Here is a 21,896-nt window from a genome sequence, read left to right on the forward strand (position 1 = left end):
ACACCCACTCCACCCCACCCATGCACACGAGACTTCATCGGAAATAGCAATCACCCACCAGAGTAAGCATCTAGTAATAAGTGTCTGAATAAACTAGCCAGGATGTAGCAGTCAGGAAAAGGAGATTCATGGAACAAATTCCACAGCAGAAAGTGAAAGTAAGTGTGAGTTGCTCAGTTATGTCTGAAACTTTGCAATCCCATGGACTGGGGCCCACCAGGCTCATCTGTCCACGGAATTCTCTAGTTAAGGATACTGAAGTGGGTTGCCATTTCCTCTTCTGGGGGATCTTCCTGACCCAGGGATCAAACCCGGGTCTCCCACATTGCAGGAAGATTCTTTACTATTTGAACTACCAGGAAAGTACACAGCAGAAAGGGCAAACTTCAAGTCCTCAGAGCCTGGAGTAGGAAAACTGGTTATGATGGCATCGCTAGATCACGGTTTTCTAAGCACGGACTGAATCAGGTGCACAGATACCTTTAGATAGAATCGTGTTGACAGGGCCAAGCAGTAGCACCATGGCTTTAGGAAGCATCTGTGTGAGCTGAGTGGAGTGGGAAGAGTTGAGTAAGAAGAAAAAATTCTAGAAATAAAGGCATGCAGAAGCTCAAAGAAAGAAGCTGGTAAATAGTAAATATACACGATAAGAGCGCCCATAATAATTATGTATTAAATTTCTACTGCCAGAGGCCAATAAAAGTTATGGCCTTTTTATTTGTTTTAAGCTTCTTAGCTATTATTATTCACCTTGCATCCCTATCCTTCCTAGTTTTCATAAGGAAAATGAGGCCAAATGTTTTAGAAATGAGACTAGGAGTCCTACCTCTAATCTATTTTAAATTTGTATCCTAGAGCTAAAAATTGACTGCATTACTGAAATGTCAAAAATGATCCTATCTGAATATTATATTCTGAAACAGAAAATAATATATACCCTTAAGAGCCCTCGGATGAAAGTGAAAGTGGAGAGTGAAAAAGTTAGCTTAAAGCTCAACATTCAGAAAACGAAGATCATGGCATCTGGTCACATCACTTCATGGGAAATAGATGGGGAAACAGTGGAAACAGTGGCAGACTTTATTTTTGGGGGCTCAAAAATCACTGCAGATGGTGATTGCAGCCATGAAATTAAAAGACGCTTATTCCTGGGAAGGAAAGTTATGACCAACCTAGGTAGCATATTGAAAAGCAGAGACAGTACTTTGCCAACAAAGGTCCGTCTAGTCAAGGCTACGGTTTTTCCAGTAGTCATGTATGGATGTGAGAGTTGGACTGTGAAGAAAGCTGAGCGCCGAAGAATTGATGCTTTTGAAGTGTGGTGTTGGAGATGACTCTTGAGAGTCCCTTGGACTGCAAGGAGTTCCAACAAGTCCATCCTGAAGGAAGGAGATCAGCCCTGGGATTTCTTTGGAAGGAATGATGCTAAAGCTGAAACTCTAGTACATTGGCCACCTCATGCGAAGAGTTGACTCATTGGAAAAGACTCTGATGCTGGGAGGGATTGGGGGCAGGAGGAGAAGGGGATGACAGAGGATGAGATGGCTGGATGGTATCACTGACTCGATGGACGTGAGTCTGAGTGAATTCTGGGAGTTGGTGATGGATAGGGAGGCCTGACGTGCTGCGATCATGGGGTCTCAAAGAGTCGGACATGACTGAGCAACTGAACTGAGTAATATTTTATAGAGCAATAATAAAATAAACTGGCAAGTCATTAGAATGGGTAAATGAGCTTCAGAGAACATTTTATTTCTCAAAAATCCTGCACATTTCTAGGGTCTGTGATAAGTACGAAATTGTCACTTTGCTAATTAGCATTACAAAGACAATTTAAGTCTCACAGTTTGCAAACCAAGAGAAGAAAGAGAAAAATGGTCAATGAGAAGCCCACTTCTCCTCAACTTGAACTTTTTCTCATGTCAATTTGGCTTTCTTCCAAATGAAACAAACATCTCCCGTCAGATGTATTTCCTAGGCATGGTTGGGAGGGTACTGTTATGGATAATTAAACGGGAAAATGGAAACCCATGCTTTTCTTTTACAAACATCAACTAGTGAAGTGAAAGTCACTTCAGTTGTGTCTGACTCTTTGCGACCCCATGGACTGTAGTCTGCCCAGGCTCCTCTGTCCACAGAATTCTCCAGGCAAGAATACTGGAGTGCATTGCTATTTCCTTCTCCAGGGGATCTTCCTGATCCAGGGATCGAACCCAAGTCTAACAAGTCATTAACAAAGGTGTTGCTTGAGAGGCCCTGCTTTCTCTCTTCCTGGCTGTGGCAAAGGAACCCTGCTCAAGGCACAGTCCACAGTGTCGTTCCTTAAAATAGCCTTACCCTGCTTCTCAGGGTTATACAGAGATGGGCCCAGCCTGAAGGTGGTGGCCAAGGCTCAGCTTAGCAGGAGGTGCTCAGATCCAATGCTGAAGGGAAGCCTCAGAGAAATTCATCAATACTGCAATACTGCAGACAGGAAACCCTACCAAGAACAGGTGCACCTTCTGCCCCCATGGAAGCCAGGTTACATATTTACAGGTGCATAAAGAAGAGCATGATCTTCATGGATGTGGAAAAGGAAGACAGGTGAGAACCTTGGTCTCATGAGAGCTCGTCTCTAAAAATCTCTGATGAAAAGAAGAAATACATTCATCCTGGTTGCCTGCCCTGCCCCTGAGAGCCCTCTGATTCTATCTGGGTGAACAGAGAAAATCAAACGACAGAAGGTACTCAAGACAGAAATATGAGGAAGAGGGGCAAATGAGCTCTGAAGCCCCTCAAAGGATGGCTCAGGACCTCAAGCTTGAGGAACACAGATACAGGAGGTAATAGTTTCCAAATGTTCAGTAGACACACATGGAACTCCAGCTGAGCAAGATCTGCCTCCAAATGCACTAACAAAGCTAAATTGAATATGAATTAGCAGTGGCCCAAGAGCTCATCCTGAAGGAAGGCATGGCAACCCACTCCAGTATTCTTGCCTGGAGAATACCACAGAAGAGCCTGGAGGGCTACAGTCCACAGGGTCATTACACAGAGTCAAATCAACTTGGCACACATGCACAAGAGCTCATGGCCCAAATGAAATTCTGTTTCAGTAAAATAAAAACACATAAAATTGAACATTATGATCCAAGGCAGCCAAGCCATACTTCTCAGGCCCGCAGAACTTAGAACCAGGCAATGGACTTGAGCTCCTTGTAACTATGTGTGAAATACAGATTGAAGCCTGGCTGTTCTGCCTCCCTGCTCAACCATTCTGTTTCAAAATGGGAAGTTCAGGATCTAAAAGGCCCTGGTATATTACAAAGAGAACAATGGTCAAGAAACTAGCAAATGGTGAAATTAAAGGATGCCAAGGGGACTTTTAGCCAAAATGTATCCAGGCTCCTGACCTGTACCTGCAATTCCAGCTGTACATTCACTCATTTTTAGTGTTTAAGAGTTCCTTACAAAAAGACAAACACCCTGGAATGCAAGATGCAAGGCACTGAGAGATGGGAGAGGTGGGGATGGAAACTGGACCAGACAGGTGCTGCATTTTAAGTGACAGCCAACTTTTTCAGTAAAGGGCCAGAGAGCAACTATTTTAGGCTTTCCAGCCTGAACCATGTCCATCACAGCTACTCAACTCTGTCACCACAGTGCGAAATCAGCCAGAGGCAACATGTAGAGAAGCAAGTGTGGCCTATTGCAATAAAACTTGATTTCGGGACACTGAAATGTGAAATTCAAGTGATTTCCACATGTCAGGAAACATTCTTCTTCTGATTTGTTTTCCCCCAAAGAGTCAGCAGGTCACACTTTGCTGATCTCTGTTGTATTAGGAAATAAAACTCACAAAATAAATTTCCATGACTTCTAACTGGGATATATCAATTACAACTTGATACTGTGCTCCTGAGACAGCAATGGCTCAAGACACCATGTGACTACAATACTCCCACTAATGTCCTATAAAATGTGCGCTTTCATTGAACTTGGAAGACGCTGCTCATTTAATTATGGGTAAATAGTGGTTTGCATTATGACCTTGGGAGTATCTTTGGCATTATTTTCTCCATTTGTGACTGAAGATGCTGATTACTGCTATTTCTCTCCCTCCTGGGGATTTCTCTAAAATTAATTAATGGTCACACATATTAATGCTGTAAATGTACTAAGAAACTTGGAGAGTGAACATGTTGTAAATCTATTTAAAGAAAATCAAATGGACATAAAGCAGGATGCCACTTGCAACGTATTTGTAGTTCCTTGAATGATAACCCTTCATGTAACATAACAACCTATGCTACTATTTTCCATCTTTTCAATTTTCTGTATTTTCCTCCTTCCAGCAGAACTTAAGGGAAACGTCCGTGCTGTTCTCTTTGAGCTGGGCTCTCAGCAGTCTTTTCGTGTGTGCACTTGGATGTCCCCTGTCTTTCCCCAGCAGTGGCTACTGCCAAACTAGCATAGTCTTCTCAGCTCTCTATCCTGCTCTATTTGAGAACACTCAGTAAATGACCTTACTCCAAACCTCAGACAGAAAGGTCAAGCTAGAATTTCTTCAACTTTGTTACCTCAACCCCAACTTATTGACGTCTGCGTCATCAGCATCACCACTCTGCTAGTCTGAGATACAATGAAGATCTTCTATCCAAAGTCAGTATTTCCACCTGTGCTCAGGATGCTCCTCCCTTCCGTTCTCATGGGACCCCATCCCATATTTCTCTGTCTTTTCAACCTGCACCTCTCTCCTTTCTCCAGCAGTTTATAAATACATTGCCATCATCTCAGTCTCAATCTTGAGTCTCCTCTTCGTCCATTTAGTCACAGCCTCTTTCTACTTCCCTTACAGCTAAGCTTCTTGGAATAAAGTAGTATATTTATATTCTCTACTTTGCTATGCCCAATCCATCTCTGAGTCCACCATAATCTGACTTCTCAGAAACTGCCTTGGGAAAAGTTTTCAGTAACTTCATAAAAACCAAACCCATAGGGGTATATTCATCTCAGATTTACTGCAAATGCTCTTAGAACATGACCTAGTACTGTCTTTTTCTATGTGACTAGACAATTATTCTTATACTATTAAATGCAAGCTCAAAATCCCAACAGGATTTTGCATTGAGTTTGATGAGCTTTCTCGCAATGTTAAACATGGAAGAGTAGAGACTAAAAATATCCAAAAGATTTTAAAAATTAAGACTACTGGGGGACTTCCCTGGTGGTCCAGTGGCCAAGACTCCATTTTACCAATGTAGGGGACCCAGGTTTGATCCCTGGTCAGGGAACAAGATCCCACATGCCATAATGAAGACTGGAGATTCCATGTGCTATAATTAAGACCTGGTGCCGCCAAATTAATTAATTAATTATAAAACAAAACAAAACAGCAGCTACCACTTAAGTCCCAGTAAAACTATAATAATTAAAACAGCATGACATGGGTATAGCAGGAAACTATTCTAGGCTTTAGGCTTCATTTTTCTTCATGGCTCTGTATTGTCTGCTGCTGTTAACAACTCACTCTCTTTCTGTCCCTCTCTGTTTCTGTAAAATTTCTCTACTGGCATTGGCTCAAACCTCTCATTCCTCTGTTCCCTTTGCTCCTCCCTTTTCTTCTATCTACCCCAAAGATGCTGGCTCTAATGTCTTCCTTACTTACTGTAAACATTCTCCTGGGAAAGCTCAGAATTTGTCATGCTTTTTAACTATCACTATCTAGTCAACACTACTTCTCTGCTCCCCTCCCAAAACAGGTTGTTGGAAGTTTCAGTTATATATGATTTCTCTACTTCCTCAATCATCACAGAAAAGTATACCACCAAGGTTGCCAATGACTCCTGTGTTGCCAAATTCACTGCATGCTTTTTCCACTCATATTATTCCATCTCACTGTAGTCTACCCCCTGGCTGGTCACTCCTTTTAACTACTGTCCTCTTTTGGATTCTATAATATGACTCTTACCTGGCATCCTCTCCTCTCTTTGGCCACTCCTTAGTTTTTTAGAAAAGATTCCTGCATTTTAATTTTCTTCAAAATGTTGAAGGGTTCAGGCATGAGCCTTCTCTTCTTTTTCTTCTTTGTACGTTTCCTAAGCAGGTAATCTCAGTGTCACAGCTTTAAACTCCTATGTCTCACTGCTTGTAACTCCTGAACTCTAGCCCAAACTCCTGCACACAGCTTCCAACTCATATACCTAATTGCCTACCTGACATCTCCTCCACTTTGACTTCTCACAGGTGGCTTAACCATCAGGGCTGCCAGAAAAATAATGCATGGAAGCAAAAAAGAATGTTTTAGTATTACTATGAAATATTTATCACAGACTTATACTAAAACATTATTCATTGTTGATGAACGTATTTCCAGGGCAGGAATAGTGATGCAGATATAGAGAACTGACATGTGGACAAGGGTGAAAGGGAAGGTGGGACGAACTGGGAGATTAAGATTCACATATATACACTACCACGGGTAAAACAGATAGCTTAGGGAGCTGCAGTATAGAGCAGTGAGCTCAGCTCAGTGCTTTGTGATGACCTAGCGGGGTGGGATGGGGTTGAGGTGGGAGGGGGGCTCTAGGGGGAGGGAATATATGTATACTTAGAGCTGATTCACTTCATTGTAGAGCAGAAACAAACAACATGGTAAAGCAATTGCATCCCATTAAAATAATAAAACAAAACAACAAAGCTATTATAAAACATTTGCAAAAAAATAAATAAAATTCCAATTTAACTGGGCATCCTGTTCTTTATGTGCTAAACTGGCAACCATAGTTGAACTCTGGTCTGAGGTGGAACTCTTGATTTTTCCTTCCTCCACCTTTCAAACCACCAGTTTCACATTTTCTTAATTTTAGTAGATAGGACCCCTCTTCACCCAGTTCCTCAAGATACAAACCTGAGGGGACTAAATTTAATTTGTCTTTTTTCTTCACCTCTCACATCAAATTCATCAGGAGGCCCATGGATTCTATCTCTAAATGTATCTCAAATGCAACCACTAGTCTCCATCCTGAAGCCACGGCTGCTTTAACCTAGACTAACTCAACAGATCTCTTACCACTTCCCCCACTTTCATATTGTTCCTTACTGATCTACTCTGCAGAGCAGCTAGAGAAATTAGTTTCATGCCTAAATGAGGTAATTTATCCCTCTGCTTCAAATCCTTCAGGGGCTTCTGATTGCATACCAAAACAAAACAAAACAAAACTCTTCACTCTGGTCTACAGAACTCTGAATGGCTGGCACCCAACTCTCCCTAAAGTCCCCCTGAGTTCACCTCTCTCTACTCTGCTACAACTCGCTTGCTATGCTGGCCTCAGCTCCTAGAACACTCCAAGATTCTTCACACATTGCTACCTTAAAGATGTGATATTCTCTTCCTGGAATACCCACCTGTTCTCCGCTTTCTGGTTATCCTTGAGACCTCAGATCAAAAGACACTGCCTCAGGGAAATCGTTTTAAACATACAGTCTCCCCAACCCCATTATCTTTCCTCATTTTACTGTTACTTCCCTTCATAGCACTTAGCAGCATTTAGTAACATATTTACTCACTGATCTTTACCCCACAAGATTTTGAACTCCGATCATAGGATCACAGACCATCCTGCTTCGTTCACTATCCATAAACAATGCCTGGGAACTTAGTGCATCCTCAAAAAATCCTGAATACACGAGTGAGTAACTTAAAAGTTTGCTTCCATAGTGCCAGAACCATATGTCTAACATCCTTTCCCAGCTCAGCAATTTATCTCAAGTGCCTATAGGATAAAGTCCAAAATGCTCAGTCAGGCTTTTCAGGATTCATACTGAAATATTTCAATTTCCCCAAATGTGTCATGGGCTCTGTAATATCTTCACACATATGTTTGTCTCTCTGCCAGCTTGTCCGTCTCACTTCCGATGCCTCTGACCAGTGAAATTCATTTTTCAAGATTCTTCTCATGTATCACTTCTTCTTTGACGTCTTCTCAGACCAGTCTTCCTAGACCATCCTTTATGTGTGTGTGTGTGTGTGTGTGTGTGTGTGTGTGTTGCTCGGTTGTGTCCAACTCTTTGTGACCCCATGGACTGTAGCCCGCCAGGCTCCTCTGTCCATGGAGTTCTCCAGGCAAGAATATGGAGTGGGTTGCCATTCCCTTCTCCAGTAGGGTCTTCCCCACCCAGGGAATGAACCTGAGTCTCCTGCACTGCAGGCAGATTCTTTACCATCTAAGCCACCAGGGAAGCTCCAGACCACCCTTACCCACTCTTATCTTATACTGGTACTTTTTGTACATATCCATATTAATAGCTAACATTTACTGAGCATTTTCCATGGATCATTAATTGTAATAAGTTCATAAGCATTGCACACACTATAATCTTTACCACAATCCTATAAGATTTATTATTATGTGACTCATTATTTTGAGATTTATTATTATTATCCCCATTTTGCAGAAAAGAAAACTGAGACAAAGAGAGCTGGAAGCTGAACCTAAGGTTTAGGAGCTCTTTAGTGTGAGGCCAGGAGAGGCACCTACATAAATGGACTCTAGAGCCTGTGATCGTAATCATTATTTCCTGCCTTGCCAAGCACTCAACAAACTGCAGGACATGTTTTCATATACTTTCTATTTCCTTATATTCATTTCCTCATTAGATTGGGAGCCTCTCATGGGCAAGGCAGTATCAAAATCATCTTTTAAAATCTAGCTAAGTATTCATGAATAAAAAGTTAATGAAGGCATTAATTTATAATTGTGCAAAGCACTTTGCTTCCATGATACTGGAATGGGCTTTAAAAATGAAGATCCAGGGAATTTAGAAAAGATAGATTGGTCTCTCAGAATATGTTTCAACTGGCAAGGAATTTAGTATATGAGTGCATTAATTTTTTAAAGTTATTTTTAGCATACTTAATATGTAACTGGCTTTACCACTCAAATAAGCATAAATAAATGTAAGTGCCTCAAAAGAGGAATGGTGCTGTGGTATTCATTAAGCATTTTATGTCTCTTAAGGCATACACAAATATGTTATAATCTCTCTAGCTGTTCGTCATAACTCATAATTAGTTCTGCTGCCACCAGATGGAGTAGGAGGCTATTTAAATGACATTTCTTAAGAAGCACAGAAAAGAAGACTTCTCTTCAGCTGAACTATTTTTCTTCCCATACGTACCCTGACCACCACTCTGACATTTACATTTATACATTTACATGCACACACATACCCCTAAACCATTACACACGAGTTGCTCCTTGAGTCAAGGCACTAAGGAACGCTGTTAAAATGCAAAACCATGCAGTGATACAAATGAGCAGAGATGAAGAAGGCATAAATCCATTTAAATGGTACCACATGAGGACTTCCCTGGTGGTCCAGTGGTTAAGACTCTGGTATTTCCATTGCAGGGGGCCAAGGTTTGATCCCTGGTTGGGAAACTAAGATCCCACATGCATACTGCGCAGCGTGGCCCAAAAGACAAAACTAAAATGGTTACCATGCAATAACTTAGTTTATTCAGTTAACTAGTAGGCACTAAGCAATAATGATGTATAGGACATGCAGAGTTGTGATGAGGCACAAAGAAAAGAGGGAAAATGAAGAATGCATGCTAACCTAGAACTTGGATTACTACTCTTGGGACCAGAGTTGGTGACATCTACTTTTTAAAATTTAAGCAAAAAAAAAAAACTGTATTGTAACCATATGACAGATATGCTTAGTTGCTTAGTCGTGTCCGACTCTGTGACAGTACAGCACAATAGTTAAGAGTTAAAATGAGTTACAAAGTCAAACAGATCTGAATTCTTGATCTTAGATTCCCCAAATAACAGTGAATGGGTTTCTTAAATTCTCTATGCTTTTATTGTCACCCTGTTTATTTAACTTCTATGCAGAGTACATCATGAGAAATGCTGGACTGGAAGAAACACAAGCTGCAATCAAGATTGCCGGGAGAAATAGCAATAACCTCAGATATGCAGATGACACAACCCTTATGGCAGAAAGTGAAGAGGAACTAAAAAGCCTCTTGATGAAAGTGAAAGTGGAGAGTGGAAAAGTTGGCTTAAAACTCAACATTCAGAAAACGAAGATCATGGCATCTGGTCCCATCACTTCATGGGAAATAGATGGGGAAACAGTGGAAACAGTGTCAGACTTTATTTTTCTGGGCTCCAAAATCACTACAGATGGTGACTGCAGCCATGAAATTAAAAGACGCTTACTCCTTGGAAGGAAAGTTATGACCAACCTAGATAGCATATTCAAAAGTAGAGATATTACTTTGCCAACAAAGGTTCGTCTAGTCAAGCTATGGTTTTTCCTGTGGTCATGTATGGATGTGAGAGTTGGACTGTGAAGAAGGCTGAGCACCAAAGAATTGATGCTTTTGAACTGTGGTGTTAGAGAAGAGTCTTGAGGGTCCCTTGGACTGCAAGGAGATCCAACCAGTCCATTCTGAAGGAGATCAGCCCTGGGATTTCTTTGGAAGGAATGATGCTAAAGCTGAAACTCCAGTACTCTGGCCACCTCATGCGAAGAGTTGACTCACTGGAAAGGACTCTGATGCTGGGAGGGATTGGGGGCAGGAGGAGAAGGGGACAACAGAGGATGAGATGGCTGGATGGCATCACTGACTCGATGGACGTGAGTCTCAGTGAACTCCAGGAGTTGGTGATGGACAGGGAGGCCTGGCGTGCTGCGATTCATGGGGTCGCAAAGAGTTGGACATGACTGAGCGACAGATCTATCTGATGCTTTTGTTTATTCAAATATAAAATGAGGATAATACCAACGTACATGTTGGCTGTATGAATTTTGCAACTCTAAAGTCACAGCCTATCATGTCATATTACTTCATTTTGATCACAACACTTAATAGCCACATGATACAGTCTTCTTTTTCTTTTATTGTCTATCTCTACCAGCCCCACACTGGAATATATACTCCTTAAGGGCACAGATCGTATTTGTCTTGTTTATCACTGTATTCTCAGTCTGGTTCAAGCACTCAACAGATGCTCAGCAGGTGGATGATGAATGGAAAGAAGGAATGGAGGGAGGCAGGCAGAGAGGGAGGCAATGAGAAGACAAGGTGAGAGGAAGAGGTGCAAAAATGGAGAGGGCTAAAATAAAACTTTTAAAATGGCGGAAATGTGCTAGTGAATGTTGATTAAATAATTACATTAAAGTTTCTCCCATCATTTAACATACTCTACATGATCACTTTTATGGGCTCCATATTTAAATGCATGGATGGCCTAACCCAATTTTGAACATTTAATTGTCCCCAGTTTGTCTATAGTATAAATAGTGCTATGATACACATACATACACCCTGACTATATTTTTAAGTCCCCATGCACCTATATGACCAGTGTGTTCTCTTGGCAAAAACTCTATTAGCCTTTGCCCTGCTTCATTCTGTACTCCAAGGCCAAATTTGCCTGTTACTCCAGGTGTTTCCTGACTTCCTACTTTTGCATTCCAGTCCCCTATAATGAAAAGGACATCTTTTTGGGGTGTTAGTTCTAAAAGGTCTTGTAGGTCTTCATAGAACTGCTCAACTCCAGCTTCTTCAGCATTACTGATTGGGGCATAGACTTGGATTACAGTGATATTGAATGGTTTGCCTTGGAAACGAACAGAGATCATTCTGTCATTTTTGAGATTGCATCCAAGTACTGTATTTCAGACTCTTTTGTTGACCATGATGGCTACTCCATTTCTTGTAAGGGATTCCTGCCCACAGTAGTAGATATAATAGTCATGTGAGTTAAATTCACCCATTCCAGTCAATTTTAGTTCGCTGATTCCTAGAATGTAGACGTTCACTCTTGCCATCTCCGGTTTGACCACTTCCAATTTGTCTTGATTCATGGACCTGATATTCCAGGTTTCTATGCAATATTGCTCTTTACAGCATCAGACCTTGCTTCTATCATGATGGTGTGATCACTCACCTAGAGCCAGACATCCTGGAATGTGAAGTCAAGTGGGGTTTAGAAAGCATCACTACAAACAAAGCTAGTGGAGGTGATGGAATTCCAGTTGAGCTATTTCAAATCCTGAAAGACGATGCTGTGAAGGTGCTGCACTCAATATGCCAGCAAATTTGGAAAACTCAGCAGTGGCCACAGGACTGGAAAAGGTCAGTTTTCATTCCAATCCTAAAGAAAAGCGATTCCAAAGAATGCTCAAACTACCGCACAATTTCACTCATCTCACATGCTAGTAAAGTAATGCTCAAAATTCTCCAAGCCAGGCTTCAACAGTACGTGAACTGTGAACTTCCAGATGTTCAAGCTGGTTTTAGAAAAGCCAGAGGAACCAGAGATCAAATTGCCAACATCCACTGGATCATGGAAAAAGCAAGAGAGTTCCAGAAAAACATCTATTTCTGCTTTATTGACTAAGCCAAAGCCTTTGACTGTGTGGATCACAATAAACTGTGAAAATTCTTCAAGAGATGAGAATACCAGACCACCTGACCTGCCTCTTGAGAAACCTATATGCAGGTCAGGAAGCAACAGTTAAACTGGACATGGAACAACAGACTGGTTCCAAAGAGGAAAAGGAGTACATCAAGGCTGTATATTGTCACCCTGCTTATTTAACTTCTATGCAGAGTACATCATGAGAAATGCTGGGTTGGATGAAGCACAAGCTGGAATCAAGATTGCCAGGAGAAATATCAATCACCTCAGATATGCATATAACACCACCCTTATGGCAGAAAGTGAAGAGGAACTAAAAAGCCTCTTGATGAAACTGAAAGAGGAAGAGTGAAAATGCTGGCTTAAAGCTCAATATTCAGAAAACTAAGATCATGGCATCTGGTCCCACCACTTCATGGGAAATAGATGGGGAAACAGTGGAAACAGTGTCAGACTATTTTGGGGGGCTCCAAAATCACTGCAGATGGTGATTGCAGCCATGAAATGAAAAGACGCTTACTCCTTGGAAGAAAAGTTATGACCAACCTAGACAGCATATTAAAAAGCAGAGACATGACTTTGCCAACAAAGGTCTGTCTAGTCAAGGCTACGGTTTTTCCAGTGGTCATGTATGGATGTGAGAGTTGGACTGTGAAGAAGGCTGAGCGCCGAAGAATTGATGCTTTTGAACTGTGGTGTTGGAGAAGACTCTTGAGAATCCCTTGGACTGTAAGGAGATCCAATCAGTCCATCCTAAAGGAGATCAGTCCTGGGTGTTCATTGGAAGGACTGATGCTTAAGCTGAAACCTCAATACTTTGGCCACCTCATGCGAAGAGTTGGAAAAGACCCTGATGCTGGGAGGGATTGGGGGCAGGAGGAGAAGGGGACGCCAGAGGATGAGATGGCTGGATGGCATCACCGACTCGATGGACATGAGTCTGAGTCAACTCCAGGAGTTGGTGATGGACAGGGAGGCCTGGCATGCTGTGATTCATGGGGTTGCAAAGAGTCGGACACGACTGAGTGACTTAGCTTAACTGAACTGATGCACCTATATGATTTCTTCAGTACAGAGTTCTCGAATTGAAACTTGTGCATTTTATGTTTATTAAACAACATCCCAAATCTCATCCAAAAGTTTCTACCAATTTATACAACCATCAGCAATGTATTGGAACACCTAATTTCTAACATCTTTACCAACATAGGGACTTATTGTTATAAAAGTATGTCATTGTTTATGGATGCTTGGGGCTAGTGCACTGGGATGACCCAGAGGGATGGTATGGGGAGGGAGGAGGGAGGAGGGTTCAGGATGGGGAACACATGTATACCTGTGGCGGATTCATTTTGATATTTGGCAAAACTAATACAATTATGTCAAGTTTAAAAATAAAATAAAATTTAAAAAAAAGTATATCATTGTTTGAATTTGCATTTCCTTATTACTCATGGTTATAGACAATATATTTTTATGTTGTTTTATAAATTGCTGATGGATATTTTTTGCCAATTTTTCTATTGGATATTTTTCTATTTCATATTGATTCTTTAGAGACTTTTATCTGTTCTTAGAACATTAATCCTTTGCCATCATATCATACCAAAACACTTTTTTCCAATTTTTTAATTTTGTTTTAATTGTTTAATGTTATACTTAGTCCTAAAGCTCACTCTTTACAATTCAAAATCCTAGTGTCCAGAAAAAGTAGACATTCTTTACGGCTAACAAAAGTAGCTTTAAGGAAAGGTAATCTATAAGTGAGTTAAATAATTTCCATAGTAACAAGAGGAAGAAAAGATTTGAATCTCTAAACTCAAGCAGGGAGACTAAGCTCTACTCAGAGCTCATAAAACATTTTCTTGTTAACAGGTACACTAGGGGATGCATGCTGTATGCTGAGATGAAGGCCCTAATTTTTTAAGATCAAATTTCTTCTGGCACTTTTATTAATATACACCACACACGCTTGTCAGAAGAAAAGTAAAAACGAATAAGAGTTGAAAGTATTATATTTTATTTGAAATACACTTGCCTTTAAATATTTAGGGAAAAGGATCTGTCAAAATACATTTTAGACTGTGTCAAGTTCAAACTACTGGAGGACTGGCTAGTAAATTATGGAATGGGATAACTCCTAGTACACTCATTATATCTTGGATAGATAGAACAGTTCATCATCTGTAGCAATCCTGAACTTTGACAGAATTCTTTAAGAAGTGAGACAAAAATCCTTAGACACATCCTTAGACAAAACAGTTTTATAGCCATGCTTCCCACAAAGGCCCTCCAGTATCAGTAGGTTTTCTTCCTTCACTTGTCCCCTGAGCCTGAAACTCCTAGTCAAGGAGAGAAAATATGTGCTACTTATGTCATTAGTTTCCCTGATAATACTTATGGCTGCTAAAGTTAGCCAATAAAGCAATCAGTTTGCAGAATAAATCCATTTGCTGCCTCCGAACCCTTTTTATCAGTTCTCCAATAAACTGTTGGAAGGTGGCAATCGTGTTTTAGCTCAAGTCCCACACATCATTAGAATGATGACTAATCCTACTTAAACAGTATCTGTATTTTAAATAGGAGGGCTTTGAAGCTTCCTGGAAAGCTGGAAAGTTTTCAAGACTAAAACACGTGAAGCACTAGCACTTTGGGCACAGTGGCTCTGATGTTTGGAATAGGGAGGCTTAGGGCAGGCTTCCTCGATCACACTCTGCCCTGCATCTGATTATAAGGCTGGGGCTGGGCCTTCAGGCTTCTTATGTCCTAAGGAAGATCATTTGAAAGTTCATTCAGAAAGCATGATTAGGGATTTCCTGGCATTCCAATGGTTAAGACTTCTCTTTCCAATGCAAGGGGTGTGGGTTTGACCCCTGGTTGGGGAGTTAAGGTCCTGCATACCTCGGTGGCCAAAAATCCAAAACATAAAACAGAAGCAGTATTGTAACAAATTCAATAAAGGCTTTAAAAATGGTCCCCATCAAAAAGGAAAGAAAGCAAGCATGATTATACTTCTCTAATTTTCAAGCCTAGCACTTCAAGTTTCTTCATATATATACTTAAATATACTCCATGGAAAGAAAAAAATATGTAAATAATATCAGGCATCATATTACAAAATCAAACATTTCAGTACAAATGATTACTTCTTGTATTCTCACCTCCTATAAGAACAAAACTGTGAAATTAAACGTTGTGATACTTTTGCCTTTTGGTAACTCTTAGAATGGCTGAGAAATCCTTTCAATGAATGGGTCCTTATATACACATAAGACATAAAAAAATTCATCTCACAGTAGCTTGTGTGATAAGGTTCCTATTTTTAGATTCAGTACCCTCCCCCAAATGGCTTACTACATGAATCAGGCTAGATTTTAGAGTATATACATTGTTGCTCTTGTTTTCCAAACTCTTGAGTGTCCCCATTTTACATGAGATAAAAGCCAATTAGAGAGAATGATTGCTGATTAGGTACATAACATGTAATCTTAGGGTTACACAACCAGAAAATGAAAACATTAGGATTTTAACTCAAACTTTTTGACCCAAAACCTTTGCAATATAAAAAGGGAGATAAAACATAAGGAACAACTTTACAGAGATTAAAACCAGTTGCTGGATTTTAGAATATCATGAAGGTAAGGACAGCAGCTTTGACAGTGCTGAAATCTGAAACAGTGAAGCAGAAGACAAACTTAGAAGCTTCTTAAAACACAAGGAAATATTTAAAAGATAATACAGTGAGAATATGAATAAAAGAAAAGCCTGGAGACCCAACCTATACTTAACAGGAAGTCCTAAAAGAGAAGCCTAGAAGAACTAGAGCAGCAGAGATAATATAAGAATTAACACAGAAGAGATTTCCCAATATCAGAAGAAATCTCAGTATGAAATCTGAGAGTAAGGATCATATTTTTTGCAAACTCAATGAAGAAGAACCATATTATGATGGTGAAAGTAAAGAAAGAAGTCAATAAGCATTCAGATGGGAGATTTTGTTCCGTAAAAGACAAAAAGTGGGCAATCCTGGAAACTGTCAAAAATGTTCAGTTCTAAAAGATACACAAAGCAATGGAAGCAATAATGGAACTCTGAAAAATATATAATCCCCAAGTTCTTTCCTAACAAAGGTGTTGTCATGTAAAAGCCACAGTTGGTGGGTGGGTCAGATAAAACATAGGTACAAAGTTACCCTTTTCTGAATAAACTTGAAGATACAGATATTTAATAATGATAAAAGATGAGTCAAAGTCAGAACTCAAAGGCAAAAAAATCACATTTTGAAAGGTCTTATGATGAGCTACTAAACCAAATAAACATTTGGAAGAAGTCTAAATCATAAATCTAAATGCAGTGAGAGCCAAACTATATTAAAGAACTGCTTTCCCTTTGAAACTAATGATGGCTTTTATTGAAAATTGACTGAAATGAATTATAGATTAAATGTAGTAAAATGGGATAGGGGAAATGAGGCAAAATAAAAGTGCCAAATTTCTCATTTACATTCAGAAAAGTGGAGTGAAAAATAAAAGAACCAAATTTCTCATTTATATTCAATAAAGGAGAGTGAAAATAAACGTGATATTGTGTGATATTTTAAGAGTTCAATAGAATTAAAATGTCTGGTAAGAGTCAAGCTCAACATTGTAGACCTCAGGAAAACGGAAACAGAGGGAAATATTATCTATCATAAACCGATGAAAATACATAACATCATCTTATGTTCAGTGTAAAAGTTGGCCAGTATTAGAACAAAGTTTCAGAAGAAAATTTTGTAAGTTTTTATAAATTTTTCTCTGAAAAATTTATAGAAGTTTTCAGAAAACTGTGGAACTTCTATAAAACCCCTATAGCCAGCTGCACTGAAGATACTGGTTCTTAACGTCGAACCATTCTATTCTTTTTCATGTATTATGCTACACCTCCCTTCCATAGATGTCAGAGAAAATGAAATACACGAAAGAGCTAAGCATAAAAGGAAAACCACAGACTTGTTATTAATTCAGATTATAAAAGATAATATATGAGAGTATCCATATAATTGAAAGACAATATGAATCATAAAATTAATTTGTAAAAAGTGACATATAAGGGAGACAAAAGTTTGAAAATTACAAAACACTGCTGAAAGAAATGAAGGAATACATGAATAAGTATAAAGACATCCTGTGCTCACGGATTGAAAGACTTAATACAGTTAAGATGACAATCTAGCCAAAGGAATTTACAGATTCAATGCACTCCCTACTAAAAAATTCCAGTAATGTTTTGACAGAAAAACATATCCTAAAATTCAGATGGAATCTCATGAGACTCAAAAATGACCTTGAAAAGAACAAATTTGGAGGCTTTACACATCCTAATTTCAAAACTTACTACAAAGTTACAGTAATCAAAATAGTATAGTCCTTACATAAAGGCATAGATCAAATGGAACAGACTCGAGAGTCCAGAAATTAACTCACATGTGTGTGGTCAAGTGATCTTTCATCAAAGTGCCAGGACCACACAATGGGGAAAAGATATTCTCTTCAACAAACAGTGCTGAGAAAATTAGGTATTCAAATGCAAAAGAAGGAAGTTGGGCCCTTAACTTACAACAAATACAAAAATTAACTAAATCTGGATTGAAATCTAAATGTAAGGCCTAAAATGATAAAATTCGTACAAGAAAACACAGCAGGAAAGCTTCATGACATTGGCTTTGGGAATGATTTCTCAGATATGACACCAAAAGTACAGGCAATCAAAGAAAACATAGGTAATTAGAGTCCATTAGAACTTAAAACTTTTAGGCATCAAAGGAGAGGTAAAAGATAACCCATGGGATGGAAGAAAATGTTTGCAAGGCATCTATGTGATAAGTGTAATATTCAGAATACATGAAGAACTCCTACAACTCAGCAATGAACAACCAACCAATTCAAAAGTGAGCAGAAGACTCGAATAGACATTTCTGCAAAGATATACCAAAAAGCACATGAAAAAATGCTAGACTGCCACTAACCTGTAGGAAAATGCAAATCGAAACTACAATGAGAATTCACTTCAGATTGACTAGGATGGTTATTATAAAACAAACAAACAATAGAAAAAAACAAAACAAAATAGTAAGTGCTGGTGAGGATGCAAAGGAATTGGAACCCTCATGAATTGTTGGTGAAAAGATCAAGTTGTCTGGCCTCTGTGGAAAACAGTTGCAACCCCATGGACTGTAACACACCAGGCTGTCCTCCACTATCTACTGGAGTTTGCTCAAATTCATGTCCATTGAGTCAATGATGCTATCTAACCATCTCATGCTCTGCTGCCCCCTTCTTCTTTTGCCCTCAATCTTTCCCAGCATCAGGGTCTTTTCCAATATTATTCATCAATGAAAAGAAAAGAGCACTAGGTGGTTCAGACAATAAAGAATCTGCCTGCAATGCAGGAGACATGGGTTCAATCCCTGGGTCAGGGAAGATCCCCTGGAGAAAGAAATGGCAACCCACTCCAGTATTCTTGACTGGAAAATGCCATGGACAGAGGAGCCTGATGGGCTACAGTCCATGGGGTGGCAAGAGTCGGACATGACTTAGCAACTAAACCACCAAAAGAAATGAAGTTCTGATACACGATACAACATAGATAAATATGCTACGTGAAATAAGCCAAACACGAAAAGACAAATAGTATAAAAGTCCACTTATCCGAGGTACTCTGAAAAGACACATTTATAGAGACAGAAAGTAGAATAAAGGTTACCAGGGATTAGGAGAACAGGGAGTTGTTTAATGGTTACAGAGTTTGGTTTGGGATGATGCAGAGGTTCTGGAAATGAACAGTGGTGAGGACTGCACAGTGATGTGAATGTATTTAATGCCACTTAACTGTACAGTTAAAGATGGTAAATTTTATGTTATGTGTATTTTACAATAAAAAAAATAACACATTGCTCCTTTTCTTACCAAAATAGGCATTAGAACATCATAATTAGCCTAGTAGAATTTCAGCCACATTCTACATTAAAACATCTAATTTTCCAAACCAAAAATGAGCACTTATAAAACCACTTGTCAATTAATTTCTAATTTAAAAAAAGAAATTATTACAGGACTGGAAGGGAAAATATAAACTGTAGTATGTTCCCTTTAAAAAATGACTATCACTATTTTTTCCAAACCACTGAGCTCAAACAAAACATGTTAAAATAGTACTAAGAATAAATCAAGCAAAAGATTATTTTCAGAAGTGGAATAAGCTGTTGTACCTTCCGGTATACCTTCTTTCTTAGAAATTTTCACTCAAAAATAAATTGTACTAACACTTCACATTATTAAGCTGTAAGAAGCTATGCTCTCTCTTCAGAATAGCTAATAGGAAAAGATGTGACTTGTCATAATATTTGTTAAAAAAAAGATAATTTCTAAATATTTAATATTCAGGATATTTAAAATACTATTTTAAAAATTGCCACTGCTTTAGAAGAACTTGCTGAGCTCAAAATCATTCACAGTTTATTGACAGATTTATTCTTTAACCCAGGACAAATACATATAATTATTTCCTTAAATGTTTGTCCACAGAAATTTAATTTACTCTGTGGTGTTGTATCATCAGCCTCGACCAAAAACATAGCAGAATCTAGTTTGTGTTTAAAATGATACAATGTTAAATAACCTTTGACCAATGATTGCTGGTACCTACCAACTACAGAGTTGATACGTTAGGCACGAGCAAACCTCATTGAACTTAAGATACTGATAACAACACTAAATAATCTGGTTTTAGAGCCTGCACACTTATCCGTGAAAAGCAATAAATACCACAAAGCTTTCTACACACGAAAAAAATTAATGCTATGTTGGGAACTGGCTGAAGAAATTCTTCAAGAAGCCAAAGAGATGATATAAAAGAATCTTTTGAGGTTTTTGAGCTTCAAGCTAAACAGGGAGAAACATTCTGCAGAAGAAATTGTCATAATAAAGTTTCATATTTTTCAATTCCTGTTTCTCCTGAGAAGCTAAGGAATATAACTTTCATACTCTAGTCGTATTATAGAAAGACTTTGGCTTAATAGAGAAGCGATTAGGATTTGGAACAATTCTATTTGCCTAAGAGGTCAGTTTATAATGAAAAGGAAGATCGTAACCAGGGTACCTGGGTTTACCTTGGCTTTGCGAAAGCGGTAGACCACCAGCATGCTCACGAAGTCCAGCAGCATACACAGGGCTTGGAAGGAGATGATAGCCAGTCGCAAGTACTTATCTTCCTGGACAAAGCAGGGGCTATCGTCAGCACAGTAGGGGCAGCCCTCGCTGCATGGCAGGCAGACGTGGGCTTCTTCTGACACATCCTTGGCACTTTCTACAAAATGGTGATCCGGACCCCTTCCTGAAAATTCCAAATAAAACCAGTGTCACTGCACCTTGGAGGCAGGTGAGACAGAATCAAAACACATCCTCACTTCTTCATTCCTTTTCCCTCTCACTAAAAACCTTTCTTCAACCTTCTTGCTCAGAGAGTTACTTTGCCTTTAGACTCAAACAAAATTCTTTTCATCCTTTTGATTTAAAAAAAAAATGTCATTCAGAGCAATTGAGGAAAATAAGCAAAAATGGAACTAAATCTCCTCAGAGACAGGGAACAGTTTTCTATCTTTTATTTCACTATCTTCCACTCCCTAATGGAAACTCCCTATGGTCACAAATCATATTCTATAAATATTTGCTAAAGAATTAACCAGAAAAAAAAAAAGGATGAGAAAGTTGTATCATTCCTGTACCAAGTAAATATACACAACACTTTTGGAACCTCTTGACCTAGATGACACAGAATCTGAAATGAGGCTTTGATTGCTCTTTAATCCAGCAGGGATTTCATCCACCAAGTTCATTAGGTCTAAATTGGATAAAATGGCACTTAATCAACAGTTGTTCAGGGTGCAATTGCCTCATGATGGTGCATCCTCTGCCCAGAGGACAATCCATACTTACCGGCTATCGTGTAATTTCCCACTCTGCACACCCACAGGACATTTCCACACTATTAACTAACCGCTATTACTGATCTACCTTTAATTTTGGATTCTTATGTCTTGGTTATCAAACTTAACTTAGCCCTGAAGCCCAAGAAGTAAGAATTCTCTCTAAATGTTGAGTTGGCAATGCTCCGTCACTTCAGTCATGGCCAACTCTTTGTGACCCCACAGACTATAGTCTTCCAGGTTCCTCTGTCCATTGGGTATCTCCAGGCAAGAATACTGAAGTGGATTGCCATGCCCTCCTCCAGGGGGCCTCCCCAACTCAGGGAATGAAACCATGTCTCTTAGGTCTCCTGTGCTGCAGGTAGATTCTTTACCCACTAAGCCACCATTTAGTGCTGACAAATATGCAGTTAATAATATACACTTAAAAATCCTCAAACCTATTTCCAATCCTGACGTCAACATGAAAGACGTGAATGTGTGTTCAGTTTAGTATATAACACAAACAC

The 21,896-nt window shown here is 39.3% G+C and overlaps 1 protein-coding gene across 2 annotated transcripts in view; it reads right to left on the reverse strand.

Moving 5' to 3' along the window:
• GPR158 (G protein-coupled receptor 158) overlaps positions 1-21,896 on the reverse strand; it is a 302,630-nt gene that overhangs the window by 112,619 nt on the left and 168,115 nt on the right. For both annotated transcript variants that reach the window (XM_044928140.2, XM_006075956.4), the window contains exon 4: positions 20,572-20,795. In XM_044928140.2, the coding sequence (XP_044784075.2) occupies positions 20,572-20,795 (224 nt within the window). The remainder of the gene's footprint in view (positions 1-20,571; positions 20,796-21,896) is intronic.

The sequence above is a fragment of the Bubalus bubalis genome, chromosome 14 (assembly GCF_019923935.1).
Source record: "Bubalus bubalis isolate 160015118507 breed Murrah chromosome 14, NDDB_SH_1, whole genome shotgun sequence".
NCBI lineage: Eukaryota > Metazoa > Chordata > Mammalia > Artiodactyla > Bovidae > Bubalus > Bubalus bubalis.